This window comes from Bactrocera latifrons, unplaced genomic scaffold (assembly GCF_001853355.1).
Source record: "Bactrocera latifrons isolate USDA-ARS-PBARC rearing strain unplaced genomic scaffold, ASM185335v1 scaffold_145, whole genome shotgun sequence".
In the NCBI taxonomy this organism is placed as follows: Eukaryota; Metazoa; Arthropoda; class Insecta; order Diptera; family Tephritidae; genus Bactrocera; species Bactrocera latifrons.
Window position 1 is genome coordinate 492,960 of NW_017534908.1, and position 17,182 is coordinate 510,141.

Consider the following 17,182-nt stretch of genomic DNA (forward strand, 5'->3'; position numbering starts at 1 on the left):
TGTTTTTTTTTTAAATTTTAAATTGCAACTTTTTTTGAGTCAAATATATTTTTAAATATTTTATTAATCCCTGATAAAGTTATAAATAAGCGATTTGAGCAGTAGATATAACCTTGAGTTGAGTTTGAATGCATTGTTTGAATTTTGTTTTTGGAAAAGTTGTTAAATACATCTTTTTATTGACAAAGAAAATTTTTAAATTATATTAGTTCTTAAAATAGTTGAAAATAGTATTTTATAATTATAAAATAAATATTCTTATTAATTATATAACTTTGAGTTAATTTTGATAGCATTTTTGTATGGAAATTGGTAATAAAAAAATAAAAAATAATTATAAATTAATTTTTTTAAGTCAAATAAAATTTTTAGTTTCTCAATTACTATAAACAACAAAAAAAACATAAAAATGAATTATATAACTTTGAGTTTTTCCGCAATAAAAACACTGCCGTGCTTGATCTTCTTGCATGAAATACCCCACCAAATATGCCAAGGATGTTTTTACTTTTATGATCATAATATTTGGGGAAGGGTAAGCTATTACAAAATTTATTGAATTTTTTTTCTTTATTTTTTTATGACTGTATAAACTCCCAATGTACATATTGCATATCATATGCAATTTCATTATTTTTACTTCCTCATTTCATTGATTTTATATTTATCAGTTAGCGCAACACGCGAATATGACTCACTATCTCTCTCGTGTGATATTATACAATAAATTCTTGTGCATTTGGTACTTGAATATGACTTATTGTCGATATGACCTGTATTGTATACATTTATACATATATAATTATTATAATTTTTTTTTTTTACTTTCTTCAACGTCACTTAATTTTCACATTTAACATGTGGTGTCTTGTCTTCTGCGCGCCGAGCACGCGTTAGGGTTGCGTTAGTCATGGCTGGCTAACACTGTTTCGCCTCCCACCGGCGCAAAGCATGCTGCAAACGATTTCCAAAACTTAAACCAATTTATTATGCGCGTGTCTCGTAACCTTTCACGCGCCCACTGTCGTCTAATTGGCCACCTCTAGCGCCGCAAGACTTTCGATATCTGAATCGAAGTTAGCATCGCACGTCGAGAGCCACTCAATGACACGACTACGCACCACTGTCTGATCGATGGAATTATCCAAACCATAACTGGACATCATACGCTTGAGTTTTAATTTGTTTTCATCGGCGGACAGACGACCTTCACGCTTATTTAAATAAATACACGAGTCCTGATCGGGGTTCGGTGAGATGAGCATCGCCGACTTCGATGTCGCAATGCGACATTCAACCCAACGATCTTTCATGTATTTCATGACCTCGGTTACTTTGCAGCGATCTTCCGGATCATGCGTTAAATACTTGCGGAAGCAACGCATCAGACGTGGTGAAAAACGACGGAAGCCGTCGGGTATTTTTGTTGTTTTGCGTTGTTCGTATTTCATAAAGTTCGAATATTGTGCATCCTTCACCCAATCGGCCATGTGCCATGGCGGACTGCCAGTCAGTATGTTGAACAACAAAATGCCGAATTGCCACGAATCGCTTGTGGGCATGCATAGAAACCGTTCATTTTTGACGATCTCCAACACTTCAGGCGGCACACAGCTGGTCCACGTGTGCTTCACCTTGTGTACCAACAAATTCTTCTTCGTGGTCGTTCCGAAATCACACAATTTGACACGTGAGAAGTCGGGCGTGAAGACCAAAACATTCTCCAACTTAAGATCACGATGCACCAAATTCTTCGAATGCATAAAACCCAGCGCCGAACTCAATTGTTCGCTGATAGTCTTACAAGCCGACTCATGCAAACCGTGTGGTCCCAAATTGGCCGCCAAATCACCGTACGGCGCATGTTCCATAGCAAACACATAGTAATCCTTTGTCTGGAAGGCCACATTATAAGCGCTGAGTATATTGCGATGATGTGACAACTGATAGTTGAGGTGGAACTCCTTTTGGAAGTCCTTTAGCGTGGCCAACTCGGCATGTACAGCCTTTAGCACCACAGACGTATTTGTGGGCCGATGAAGTGCGAGTAGTATGCGTGCAAAGCAACCTTCGGCCAGCGTCTTCTCGATATCATACTGATCGGAGAATGTCATTAATGGCAATTCAATATCCGGCACGATATGTATGATGCCACTATCATCCTTGTCCGGCTTCTTGTAGATGCTGCTGCGGCGACTGACAGAGGCGCTCGAATTGGGCACTTCCAGCTTTGCGCTGGTCACCGGTGATAACAGTGAATTGTTATTCGTGCAAGTGCTGCTATTATTGTTGCTGTTCCTGCTGTTCGTGCTGCCGCCATCGCCGATCGAGCGACGCAAACGGAAAGAGAATGAGCGTTTCTCTGTAAACAAAAAGAGAAGGAGAAAGACAAGTATGAATAAAGGTTTATGAAATAGAAACGTGAGAATATTGCTAAAAGCTTTTAAATTTATAATACAAATAATATTAGAATGTATATACATAACTAAATTTATATACATTTAAGATTTATTTAAATATACTAGACATCTTATATTTTTTCACGTTATCATTATTTTTAGACTGGCTATCCCAATTGTTATCATCAACATTTTTGTAATAATTTATATACAAGAAAACATGGAAGAAACCATAAAGTTGCAAAGCGAATATTTTAAAAAAATTTAATTAAAATTCTTTTACGCTTGGAGGAAATAATTTCAGACAATCATATGATATATTGTGACATAGAAATCCCAAAATAATAGCAATGTAAACCAAAAATAACCTTGAAAGTAACATGACTGTGAGTGAGAAAAGACTTTTTGAACAAGCGCAACAAATACCACGAGTAATATCTAATCATAAACCACATTGCAAATTATAAAAGTTGAAGTGACCAATTGTTGATACGATCGAGAACCATTGTACTTATGTATGATTCCAAAATGTCCTTTTTTAAGCTACTCAACCTCAAGCTTTACATTTTTGGAAACCAGTAGGAAGTATAGTAATATATCAGCTGTATAAGGTGTTTCCAATACTTGCTGATCTATAATTATCATAATCTATAAATATTTTGTTTCCCTTAAGAGAAGAGTAACCTCTGGAGCTTAAACCGCCACTAATGTTGCGCCTTGTCTCAGGTGATTTTGGCACAGATGAATACGCACAATACCCACCACCTTCGACGTGTTATCTTTGAGCGGTCATGCGAATTCTAGTTAGACGACTTCAACCAAATGCTATCTGGAGTCCTTTTCAGGTTATGGCTTATTTTTCATACTAGATGATAATACTATAGAACTACTAAGTGATCTCAAGAACGTATAATGAATTTCAAGTAGTTTAAATACTTAGCTTATAAATCAATATAAAACATTAATTGTGGTCTGAGAGAAAAATAGCATATAAAGGGTTAAAAAATAATATAGCGACTAAATTCTGGCATCCTTTAAAAAATTTGCTAACTTTTGATTTTTTAAGTGTTTTCAAGATTTAAAAATAGAACTTCACATGAAAACAACAAAGTAATATTTTGTTTATGATGATGAAGAGGCGAAATGATTGATGAAGTGCATAAAAAAATTGCGGAGTAGACAAATTAATTGCGAGAAAAATGTGGGAGTATATGGCTATATAGTATATAGGTTAATATATGTCTTTTAAAAAATATTTTTCAAGAAAATTATGTGGTTATAAAGAAACGAATAAAGGCTAAGCATTATAAAGAACAGTGGAAAAATAGAAATCGATAACAGGAGAATGAAAAAAAGAATTGAAGTAATAAAGAATAATAGATAGAGTGAAATAAATTGTACAATAATATCAATAAATGGGATAATAGAAGTAAGGAAAATAATATCAAGTAGGTGTACATATACTAAATGAATATTTCGGAAACAAAAATAGTTAATGAAATATAATTAAACAAGCCTTAATAAAACTATGGAACGAAGATGTAGATGTATAAAATCAAAATGCAAATTAGTGTAATATATAAAATTGATATCGAAGTATAAAAACTAGCATTTTTGAAACGAGCTGCAAAAGAAGGCACCGCTCTAACTCGATTAAAATTGCATTTCACTCATTTCACCAAGCGTTTTACAGGCACAAATCAGTCAAAGCTGCTCCCTCATTTTATGAATCTTCTAGTTCTATTTTGATTTTGAGAAGGAATTGGAAATTTATATATGTAGTTATCATTATATTTTGATTAATTTTTAATTTAACTAAACTAACTAAAGCGGGTTGCCATATTTTGGAACAAGACATGGTAGACTATTTAAAAATTTAAAAATACTGTGGATCCCAAATAAAGTAAGACACATATATATAGCTTTTGTAAAAAAGAAATTATAGAGTTGCCAGCTCTTTTTCTTAAGTTCAGTTCTTCACATATTTACCTGCCGCCGATTTTTCTGCAATCAGTAAAATATTTATTTATACATAATAGTACCAATTGAAAAATTTCATTTTATAGAGTAGCCACCTGTTTTTTCTCACTCAAAAATACAATGTAAATCTGTAGTTTCTAAGATAAGTTAAAAAAATCAATAGAAGTATCAATAATTATTTTATAGGGTTGCCATCTATTTTTTTATAAAAATATAATACAAATCGCTACTTTTGAAATATTAACCTAAAGTTAAAAAAATCAGTGGAATTAGTTTTTTAAAAAAATTTTCAAAGAGTTGCCACCTGCTTTTTTTTAATAAAAACATTATATAGAATTTACAAATGATAATTCAACAATTTATGACCTCATCAATTAAATTACATACATATGTAAAAACAGTTTATATATAAAAATATTTAGCAGTTAAGAATACCGATAAAAAGAAAAAAGTTAAGAAAAAAATGGAATTATTATTTTTTTTTGCAATTTAAACTAAAAATTATTTTCATAGCTATGCAATTACTGAGATATAGTACATTAAAAAAATCAATGAAAGTATCAAAAATTATTTAATAGGGTGGCCATCTATTTTTATATGGAAATAAAATGTAAATCCGTAATTTTTGTAATATTAATCTAAAGTTAAAGAAATCAATAGATTTAATTTTTTTATATTTTTTTTAATAGATTTTCCACCTTTTTTTTAATAAACATTTTATATGAAATTTACAAATTCTAATTCAGCATCCTCTTTATAACCTCACCAAATAATCTACGTGAAAATAAATTTATATTTTAGCGGCAGTAAAAATTCCAATAAATAAAAAGAAATCAATGGATTTATTTTTCTTCAAAGAGCTGTCATCTGTTTTTTTTTCAAATAAAAACGTTATATAGAATTTACAAATGTTAATTCAACATCTTCATTATAATCTCTCCAATTAATTAATGTAAAAATATTTTATGTAGTTGCCGCTCGCATTTTAGCATTAGTAAAAAACGCCAATATAAATTAAAATTCAACAAATTTTTTATAACCCCACAAATTAGTTTATAGATAATTAAAAGCACTTATGAGCCATCCATCAGCACAACATGGTGCATGGCTACACGAAACTGTAAAAAGCTGACATGAAAACTACAATTAGTGCAACTATAATATATTTATAAATATGTATATATATATTTTATATTATATATATATATATTCCCAAAACGCCTTTACAACTCATCATTGACGTAACGACGCTTTGAGCGCCGCCGCCCATTTTATGATCTTAAGAGCAACCACAGCAACCAACCACTTTGGCATTGACCCGCCGCCAAGCTATTAAATATAAATTATTAAGTGTGAATTTCTATTAGTCAAATCTTCCGAATTACACAAGCAAAATTTTCTTTGTTTTTCACTTGTTTTTATTTTTTTTTTATTTTTTTTTTTGTTTTTCACTTTTAATTTGTTGTAATTTTTTATTTGCTTCTTTGTGCTACGTAGAGTAGTAGAACTACTATTTTTCGCAAACAAAGCGTTTATTTTTAGCAACAATTAACATGAGTATAAATAATACACATTAACGTAATTTACGCGGGTGGTGTATATTTATACAAGTATGTGTGTATGAAAAACTATATATTACAACTTTGTTTACGAATCTCATTATTACAGCGGCAATTCTTACACGTCTTCCGTTCTGTTTTATTTATTTCCGTATCGTAGTTGAAGTAATGAATATAAAAACATTAAATGCAGCACTGAGCGATCATAAAAAACTTTTAAAATTAAATAATTGAGCTAAATTAAGCATAAATTTTCGTTACATTAAGGGTTGCCACCAGATATTGATGCTTTTCCGTAAACCGCCACCAAATAGAGCAAATCACGAAAAGATAAGTAATAAAAAATTGAGTAAAATTATGGAATACACCAAAAGTTGAGCAATTACCTTTAAAGCATTATAAATTTGAAAGCTATTTAGTATGGAAAATTATCCATTACGCATTAATTTATACACTTCAAAGCAATATTTTTGATTACCTCACGCGTGGTGCTTTGATTTATGCTCACAATTTGATTGCAAAATAATAGTAGCGTGCTGGTACTTTATTTGCAATTGAGTAGCTGATTAATTACTAGTAATCTTATAAAAGTGAACCTATATATTTATTTAATTGATAGACAGTTTAGAATGGTTGAATGTACTCGTAAATAACATTGGTGCAGTAAGCTTTATATACTTTTTTCGAACCAAAAACCATGAACATTTTCAATACTTTTCAATGCTTTTCAATTAATCGAATAGAGTTAGCAAATTGATTTTCAATTAATCCAGTAGAGATGTGGAAACTTAAGAAAATTTCAAGAAACTGGCGGAACTGAGCGGAAAAATATAACTTTTAGATTTCTTTGAAAAATTCAATATTTGTGAGACTTAATTAAAACATTGAAAACTGAGTAGCCAAAGTAATGCGATAAATTAATAGTAAATAACGTAGAAACCAAAAAAAGTGGATTTTAATTAGAGTGCATTTTAAATGGACTTCTTTTCCTAACTTTAGACTCGTGAGATTAAAAAAAAAAAAATATTAAAAAAATGTGGCAATCACCTGCTACAAAATACAAAAATTTTTAAATTAAGAAAAGAATTTTAGCAACCGCAAAAAGAAATCTGTGAAGGATAGAGGCTGCATCTGCGAGTTACCTTTACCCACAGTCATTCACTTTCGAACCCAATTTTAGAGGCTAGAGCAACCCCATGCAGGAAATTATTTTTAACCACTCACTACACCACTTTTAATTTCAATTTTTTCTAACTTTTTCGTTCTTTAACTTAAGTTATGTGCGTTATTTCAAAGGTATTTCTTAATTTAGCCAATTAGCAAAACTCTAAAAGCAATTTTTTGTGGTTAGAGCAACCATATACAGAAAATTACTTGATATCACTCACTATACCGTTATTAATTTTCATTTTTTCTAAGTTTTTCACATTTTAACTCAAACTATTTCTTCAAGTTTTTAATTATTTCTTCAAGTTTTTAAGTCAATTAGCAATTCTATATACGCGTCAATGTGTTCAATTTATTAATTGACCAAAGTAAGAAGCTCAGTGCAACAATATTTTTTTACTAAACGCAAGACATTTAAGAATGTTTTAAGTTAAAGGATTTTATGTTGAGGTTGCCACCTATTTCAAAAAAATAAAAACTAAATGTATTTTTATTATAGTAGATGAACATAAGTAATGATTGAAAACTAGTCAAAATTTTAGTTTTGATCAAATGGCAACTTCCAAAATATGCTTTTTTGTGAAAAATTTCTTTTACTCTTAAAAATATTCTTCTTTGATCATTTGTATCTAAGAAGATCGTATAATCCATTTCCGAGAAAACAGCGGTTCGAAAAAAATATTCTTTCTTTCAAAAATAGTCTTCTTTAATCAATCGGTTTAATTGTTTCAAAGATATTGCCTCACTGAAAACAGCGATATGAAAACAACACGTTTAAAGTCTTGAGACGCGATGCCACTTAGTTAAAAACCCCTTTCACAAATACTCTCAAAAGCTCCGCAATTATTTGCCAGATCAACTTCAAATTTTGGGAGATTATTGTATATATGTACATTAGAGCGGATCCATTTTTCATACAAAAGTGCATATGATTCCAGCAATTGATCAATAGAATATCAAATGCACGTACATATGTATGTATTACATAATTTTATTCGAATATTTCAAAAACGTATGAAGATGTTTTATGCTCCTTAAATAGTATAGTAAACTTCGCTTTAAAAATTGCCGTTTAGAGCCATATTCTCTCGGAGAAAGTTGTTTAGAATGATCCGTAGATTATTTCATAAGCGTAAGCGATTTTCAGCTCGACACCGGTTTTAGAGCCATATTTTCTCAGGCAAAGTTCTACAGCATGATCCGTAGATTTTTTCCCGCTTAAGTAATTTTTCTGGTTTTCGGCTCCTATAAATCAGTGCGCTCTAATATAAGTTCATTCAAGTATATGCGCAAATCTTTTGGAATGCAAAAGTGAATAGAACCACTTAATCAATTAATATAATCTAATTATTTCGTACTAGAATTTTTTAGAATTGTGACATTAACCTCTAATGGAAATTTTAAAGAATAATTTTTCAATTTTTTTTTTCGTTTGTTTTATTTAGATATAGTTTAATATTTTTTTATAGAAAAATCTCATTCACCTATAATGGAAATTTTATTAATAACCTTTACTATAATCTTTTTTTCATTTATTATATTTAATTTCAATAAGTCCCCTAATTACCATCAGAATAGCTGTGACCTAATTCAAGTCACTGCCATTAGTTAAGAAATCCTCTTAATCCAACTAATTTAGCTAATATAATATCATACTTTCCTATGTTTAACCGCTGTGCACGCAGCGGTAAGCTACAGATTGCTTTAATGCTTATTTTTTTTTAGCACATATTAATTTTCGAACAGATACATATACATGACTGCTATGTATGAGTAGTGACATTAAACACGTAGGTGGTCTGTTTGTATCCACCTGACAATTATTTTAAACAAATTATGACTTTTCTTTGGAAAAAAGTCAGCAAAATTTATAGCCAAAAAATAAATGACAAGCAAAAAAGGCTGCAAATTTTAAATTCAGAAAAGATATAAAAAATAACGTGATTTTTTGCACGAACTGATTTGATTGGATCACTAAGCAGAAATAAATAAAATTATAATATATAACTGTATATGTATGTACCAAAAATATGTGTGTAGGTACGTAGATGTGCTCCGTAAAATATAAAACCTCCGTGAGTGACACAAAACTACAAAATAAATTTTAACTTTGTGATTTATAACTAAACTACCCACTTTGATCTGGACAAAGCGCATAACAAGCAAACAGCAAAAGCGAAAAAAATAAGAAAAAAGTCATAAAACATAATACAAAGCAGCTAACTATAATATAAATGATATTTAGAATCATACTATATAGTCCGCAGACCATATGTGCCAGACGCAAATTTAATGCCAGTGACAGACGAAACATTTTAGAACATATTCGAAAATCAAAAAATTGTAAATAAATATGCCAGCATGTGTTCGTTATTGCTTACATATAACAACAGTAACAACAAAAAACGTTCACGCTGGCGAAATTAGGGGCGTCGAAGCGTCTGAACGTGATCCAGCGCAGGCAATATAGGGATTGGTGCTATAGAAATGATTGAAGCAACAACAAATATATGTAGATATATTAGGCTCATGACTACATTGACATGTGGACTATATATATTTGAAAAACATTTCGGGAAAAGTAGCGCGTCAGTTATAAAGCTAATAAAGCGAAAAGCTCAAAAGAAATTATTAATAGCGCGCTTTATGCCAAACGCTTATTGATTCCGGGAAAAAGTGCCTTGTCGCTGTTTCGCTTTCTAAGAAGTAATTTTTTTTTTTCACTTTCACTGCAAATGATGTACATTTGATAAATGGGCAGCACAGACATGCGGCTAAAATACACACTTAAGTGCTTAAATAGCCGACTATCAATTGGAGCAACACTGCTGACGTCAGACAGTTGGTAGACAAACACAGTACGCATACGCCATGGCGCACGCTGACCGTTGCACAAACTCCCTGCTCGAACAGTGCGTTTAAGTGCGGCATATAAAAATTGTTTGTGCTGCGGCAAGACAGCTGTAATGTTTTTTCTATAAGTATGTTATGTAGAAGTACCATGTAGGAAATGTAAGCTAAGTGAGAATGTTCAATATGAATGTGAATATTTAGAGATATATGTAAAAAAAAATCAAAAATGTAAGTATTGAATTTTGTATATTAAAATTATAACAACAAAAACACGTATAAAATTTTGGGTAATATTACATATATACATTTTTTGGTAATTTCGAAAATGTCATAACTTGACTCATTTATAAGCGAATAATGCGTACTTTTCCAGCTATATTTTTTTTTGTTTTTCTGAGTAATTTCCATCAGTTTATATTTTACAGAAATTTTAATGAAACTTTCAATGTTTCATCGGAATTATCGTACTTTCTCGAATAAATAGAACACTGCTCCCTCCCTCTTACTGCGATTTCAGCAGATTTTGAGCATTTCTCAAACGTAGTTTATTCTAGTAAAAATTTAGCACGACAATAATTACGATTTCGTTTATACTGTAATCGGTATTTATTACTCGAATTTGTTTAGTGTCATTATTTAATTGTTTTTCGTGGGTTATTTGCGTCAAATTGCTGGTTTATTTGAAAACTATTATTATTTATTAATAACATTAATTTCTGATTTGTAGTATATATTGTGTATAAGATTTTAAAATGTGTGCCAAATATTAAATTATTTTTTATGTTGTATTTATAACAATTTTAATTATTAAATATACAACGCAAAAATGTTTAAGGAAAAACAAGTTTTAAGGAAAAGTTTTAAAGATACTTGTGCAGGATTTCACAGTAGAAAACATACAGAATTAGCGATAACTGTACGATACTCAGTTTAGGCTATCCATCTTTGTTTTATTTATTATTTTACTCAACATAGTATTGTTTTTAATCAAAATATTAAAAAAATCAATATTAATTTGAGAGCACTAACTTTAAGAGGCACAACTAGTGTGGAATTAAAAAAAAGTATATTTTTTATTTAATAACATCGAAATATGTAAAACTTTTGATAATCTACACCCTTAAAAATATCATACTAAAATTTCAAAACGATATCTCAAATATTTTTTGAGTTACAGTCTTCTAAAGTGTAGCCGCTCTATTCAATCAATTACAAATCGTCGCCTAAACTGCAAAATGCGTATCACCAAAAAAATCTAAATTGAGGTTTTTATTGCTTACGATTCACGACATCATGACATCATATTACATATATGTATATAAGCATCAAATTTTAAGCTCTCGCTACCAGATATAACCAATTTATAACTAATATATAACCATTTGCTATAACCATTTAATAACCGAAACTCAAATTTTGTTTCAATGACAGTGATTTTTATTTTATCGTTTTCCTTTCGCCTGTAAACTTATGAAAAGTGATGTTACGTAATTTTGCAATTCAGGTGACGAAATATTAATCTTTTAAGCTTTTTTTTTCAAATTCAATTTTTCAAAGTTGCTGGAGGCACTTCGGTGGCCAACGCGCAACGGATCACAGCCGTTGTCAACGCATCCATGCCTCTGGACCATAGAGCAGGACGGGGATGATGAGTAACGAGTTCGTCTAGAGAGGACTTTACTTCTAAATTGACCATCTTAACTGCGTAATTATATTAAATACGCCCATCTCTACAGGATGCATGGACCATAAACGCATTTGTTTATTTCAATTTGTGATATAAACAAATAATTATCATTGTTATGGCTTTTATATGTTGCTGCAACGCATTTACGCATCTCGCCTGAGGATGTTGCAATTTTTCTGGCAGGCAAACACCCTAACAGCTTGAGCATTGTGGTCGACTGTACGGATTGTGGGCCCATACTGCCGCGGGTTGTTGGTCATTTATGGCCGCCGCCGAAGCGGCTTGGCCCATTGCCTATTTGTTTACGAGACATTACACAAATGTGATTGCCCTTTTCTCCAAGATTTGTTTTTTTTCTTTTTTTTTTTTTTTGCTATTATTTTGTATGGGTTTTCGCCTTTTTTGCGGTTGCTTGCGTTTACAATATGTGCGCAGACACTTAAATATTTATCTCTCGCCTCGTTCTGTTTGTTTTTTTGCCCTGCAATCGCTTGTCCGTGTGTATTATATTTATTCTTTACCAATCATCGCAATACACATTGCCGTTTGGTCGTGTAGTTAAGAATAGATTTAAAATTTTTTTATTGGATTTTGGTCCCCTGCAAGAAGCTGCACCACTATTGCTCAGTTTACGAGTAATAATTGTCTCCTCTGTGTTTTATTTTTTTTTTTTTTTATTTTTTTTTTATTCTTTTGTATGTGTGTTAGTGTATGTGTGTTCCTTTATGCATTTCCACATATTTGATCTGCCGTTTTGATCTGCTCGCCAGGCCAGACGTTGTTGCTGCTCGACGGCGATCAACTGTGGCAACACCACCAACTACCAGCACAGCAAAATACACAGTCGCATCTGCCAAGTGACCACCGCCGTTCAGTCCGTCTGTTTGTGTCTCTGCACACCACAGCCGATGCTGTTGTCTACTTTAAAACGCTTTGGGGGCATTGCTGACGTCAATGGATCAGCAACACAGCCAAGTTGCCAACTACTTGCCCGCTGACGGCGCCCGCAACGCTGCCTACACTTGCATCTAGTTACCCCGGCCGTTTGCTGTTGGCACGGGGAAACACCCAGGCCGCTCTCTACATTGTGTATGTATATAATATATCAAAAAAAATATTGTTGTTGTTGTTTTTGCTTTATAAATTTTTGGTTCGAATTTAGTCGTTTTTCTTTTTTATTTTTTTTTTTTTTTTTTTTTTTTTTTTTTTTTTTTTTTTTTTTTTTTTTTTTTTTTTGTATTTGCTTATTACTTGGACGTTGTTGCTGCACCCAGGTGCCTGTTCGTGGACGAGCTGTCTGCTTGCTGGCGATAAAGCGTTGCGTTCCGTTGTGCGTGCCAAAAGCCAAAAGAATCAGCGGCGCTGGCATTAATTTTATATGTATAAAAAGCAAGCACCAGCAACAACAAAACAGTTTCGGCATAGTGTCCATTATCTTTAATTTTATGACCAAAGAAATAATAGCCAATTTTTCGGGCTCGCACATTTTACTCGCAGTTTCTTGTTAAAACTACGTTAAATGATGTGTGTGTGTGTGCGTGCTTCTAAGCGACTTTGAAAATCGTTTTTTCCCCTAATTTCTACATTTTGTTATTTTTTCTTTAAAATTTGAATTGTGTTTTATTTATTTTTTAATTTTTACGTTAGATTTTTTATGTCTCTCTCTTCTTTTACGGCAGCAAAGCTGGAGGCGATACATGGAATTGCAAATGGCGTGGGTGACGCCTATGCGCCGTCGGAGCTACTCAACTTACAAACCGGTCAAGTTATAGCAGACATTAGCACAATCATTTTTTATTTAAAATAACTGAAAAAATATCGTTTTGCTAAAGCCATTAATTTACTTTATAGACCTGCGACGACCACGTCCTGGCGAACGCATGTAAACTAACATATTCCCGTCGTCGTCAAGCGGAATTATAAATCATTAAAAAAAATGAATAAGATAAATACAAGCATATTTATATATGTATGTATTGCTCCTAGTTAAATCGTTTTTAGATTAGTTGAGAATTTTGAAAAAATTTAAGATTAAATAAAATCGACTTTTATTAATGATACCTTTAATAACAATGTACTAATAGTTCTTCAAATAGTTCTTTTAGCTACAGCCTTCTAAAGTATAATCGCTCAGTAAAATCAGCTCATCAGATCGATATCTTAAATAGTTTTTGGGTTACAGGCTTTCAAAGCGTAGCCGCTCACGTAAATCAGTTCTAACGGTTTATCTTTCAACGAGTTTTTTTCGAAACAAATTTTTTAAAACTTTCTTGACTTTTTCTCTGAATTCCAAAAAAATTTAATTTTTTTTTAATTTTATATGCATATTAGGGTGGGTGAAAAATTATAATTTTTTTTTTCGCTTCGTACCCTGAAAAATTGGTTGATAGACTCCTCTAAAAATGCTCTCCAAGTATATGCAGCTCGGATAATATTGATTTTTTTTTTTTTTTTTTTTTTTTTTTTTTTTTTTTTTTTTTTTTTTTTTTTTTTTGTTTTCAAAAATTCTATACTATGTATATTAGGTGGGTGAAAAAAGCTAATTTTTTTCGACTTCGTACTCAGAAAAGTTTATTGGTAGACACCTCTAAGAAAGGCTCCCCAAGAATAAGCTCTTAATTATAACGGGTATCGAGAAGGTTACGTTTTGTTATTCTTATTCTCAGGTAAAAAAATTTGAATCTCACGTATAACTATTTCAAAAAATATTTTGTTTGTGGATTTAGTAGTGAGTGCTCTTCAAAGAAAGCCAAAAAAAAATTTCACTAAAGGAAAATATCAATTCTTTCGACCCACCCTAATGTATATATTTTATGTGTAAATATACCCTTAAACTTTAAACACAATTGTCACAGTTTTTTCTTATTCCCAAAATACGGATTTCTTCTAGGCTGTCACATTAGATGTGCCCTTTAATCCATTTCATGTTCCACTAAATGAGAAATTTAATAGTGAAGATATGCAAAAACTTCGTAAGAAAAAAAATCACCCGAACATCCAATACTCTACTCACTCTACAGACTCTTTAAAAAATCCAAGAAAATCCATAAAATTCTCCCGAACGTACAATAATCTACTTCCTTTACAAACTCTTTAAAAATTCCAAGAAATCATCTCTGGAGGCATGCTTACGAATATATGAACTTAGCTACTCAATATTATTTCCAAATAGAAGCTAAGTAAGCTTTGGTTAGCCTTGACCATCTAACAAATTATTCAGTTACAAACACCCCTTCGCGATGACTTTCAGAATTCAGATTCAGATTTAGAATTAGGAAATTTGAGATATAAGAACTTAAAACCCTGTTAGATAATATATAAACTACGCATCAATCACTACACTACAACTAACTATAAGTTAGGTGCATGTCTTCGATAATAGTAGTTATATTAAATGCGCCTAAATGTAGGCAACGTGTTATTGCTACCTTTTAAGCTCATATTAAACTTTTCTACTGAGCATGCATAAGACTAATAAAAACAGCTGACACTCATCGTGTAGATAACACATTTAAATACATATGAACAGGTGATGCTGAAACAAATAGAAATGTCGACAATTTCATGAAAGTGTGTTTGTGGGGTTTTCAATAGTTTGGGCACCTGTTGTCACCATATCAACAACAATTCCTTGCGACTTGACATTTTCAAGAATCTTTGTGACGTTGCATGCTGAAAGCCTCTCAAGGCTCAAGGTAAGCTATAAACATTAGTCAAGCAAGCAGATCAATCACATACATACACTGGTACACAGCTTGGACACGTGCAATATTAGTTTGTATAATGATGTACAATAATTTAAGCTGTGATACCTGCATGCTTTTATAAAATGCCCTGCAGGAAATATGAACTCTAAAAAGGTTGGGACCTGAATAAAATTATCACCAGTTCTATGTTGGGTGTGCATGTGCGATGGTAGATTAAATAATGCTGAGCCTAATATAGGCAGCGTTTAAGTGCTAATTTTATTTCAAAATTTTTTATATTACTTTTCATTTTCATTTTTTAAAAACGAAAAGAAAACCCCAATAAAATATCTCAGTAGTCACACTGGTAACCTATTAGTGTTAGCTCCTACTTAAGCGTTCCCTACAAGGTATGTTCCATACAATTAAGTACATTTGCACGTAGGCCATAAGCATACAAAACATTTTCAAGCCAATTGAGCCGGAAAATACATTTCACTTGTAGTTGAGTGACATTTTTCTTAAATTTTCTAAAAGCATTCTCCAGTAATATTCCACATATTTCACGTGCTATCTGCATGACACGGGTATATTATATTAGTTCAGGTCAGTATGAGGGCGTGTAGAAAGCACCTGAGACATAAGTGTTAATGATGCTTGCCTTGTTTGAATTTAGAAGTGTTGGCAAGATTTCAGAAGGTTGAACATGAGAAGTGGTTGCTGTTGGAGGATAAGTAAAGATGATATGTAGACATATGTAAGTGTATATCAGCTGTATTCTATTTAGAAAAGAACAAGTAAAACAAAGTAAATCTATTGTAGGGATGTAAGCTTGAAGAATATGGGTTGGACACACTGTTACTATTTGAGTCTAAGCACTCACGCCAACCAGTTTATAAACAACCCCAACTACTTTCCAATGCTATGCAAGAAAAAATTTTTTAGTGAAAATGGATGGCCATTTGCTTATATAAAAACAATTTGGTTCACTCCGAAATGTAGGCAAATTTTTTGGTATATTAGTAATACATATATTTTTCAGTAATAAATGACATTTCAATATTATTAAAGCAACTGCAATGCTTGAAACAAAACTTTAATCTTCGCTCCGAAGTGTAGGCAAACCCTTACTCCCAACACAACCACAACAACTGGTTGTTTTCTCAATACTATATAAGAAAGGCGGCCTTCAGTAAAATTTGGGAACTCTATATCTTACGTCTATATTGCGTTATAAATCATTGCAGAGAAATTTCAATCGTCGCTCCTAAATGTAGGCAAAACCTAACATGGAGTATGTTTATAGGCAAACAATACAACTCGTTACTTTCTCAAAACAGTACAAGATAAAAAGCCTTCATTAAAATTGGGTGACTATTTACATATTTCAAAAATTTTCAATTTAGTTCCGAAATGTAGGCAACGTTTGCTTAATATATCTATAATATTTGATAGATTATTCAATGAGGAAACATATTTTAATATTAGTAAAACATCCATATTGTCTTATAAATATTGCACAGAAATTTACAAACAATTTCGTTCTAAAATGTAGGCAACATTTGCTGTAATATATTTGTTAGATATATTTTTTAATGAAAAGTAGTTTTTCAGTGAGAATAAAACGTCTATATTGACTTTAATCTTTGCTCCTAAATGTAGGCCAACACTCTTCCAATCGAATTTAAAACCAGACCCAATAATAAATAGCTTTCTACAACAAAGAATACTTTTGCAACGATTGGCTGGCACTTTTCAATTTTTAAAATTTTTTCGCTCTGAAATGTAGGCAACATTTTTTTTATAAAAGTATTCGCTAGATTTTTCAATTACAAAGCATTTAAGTTGCAT

General features: G+C 31.6%; 1 protein-coding gene across 2 annotated transcripts in view; it reads right to left on the minus strand.

The window, feature by feature from the left end:
• Positions 1 to 375: 375 nt before the first annotated feature.
• LOC108965690 (serine/threonine-protein kinase SBK1) overlaps positions 376 to 17,182 on the minus strand; it is a 45,262-nt gene continuing 28,455 nt past the window's right edge. For both annotated transcript variants that reach the window (XM_018928270.1, XM_018928269.1), the window contains exon 2: positions 376 to 2,362. In XM_018928270.1, the coding sequence (XP_018783815.1) occupies positions 1,029 to 2,362 (1,334 nt within the window). In that variant the 3' untranslated portion in view covers positions 376 to 1,028. The remainder of the gene's footprint in view (positions 2,363 to 17,182) is intronic.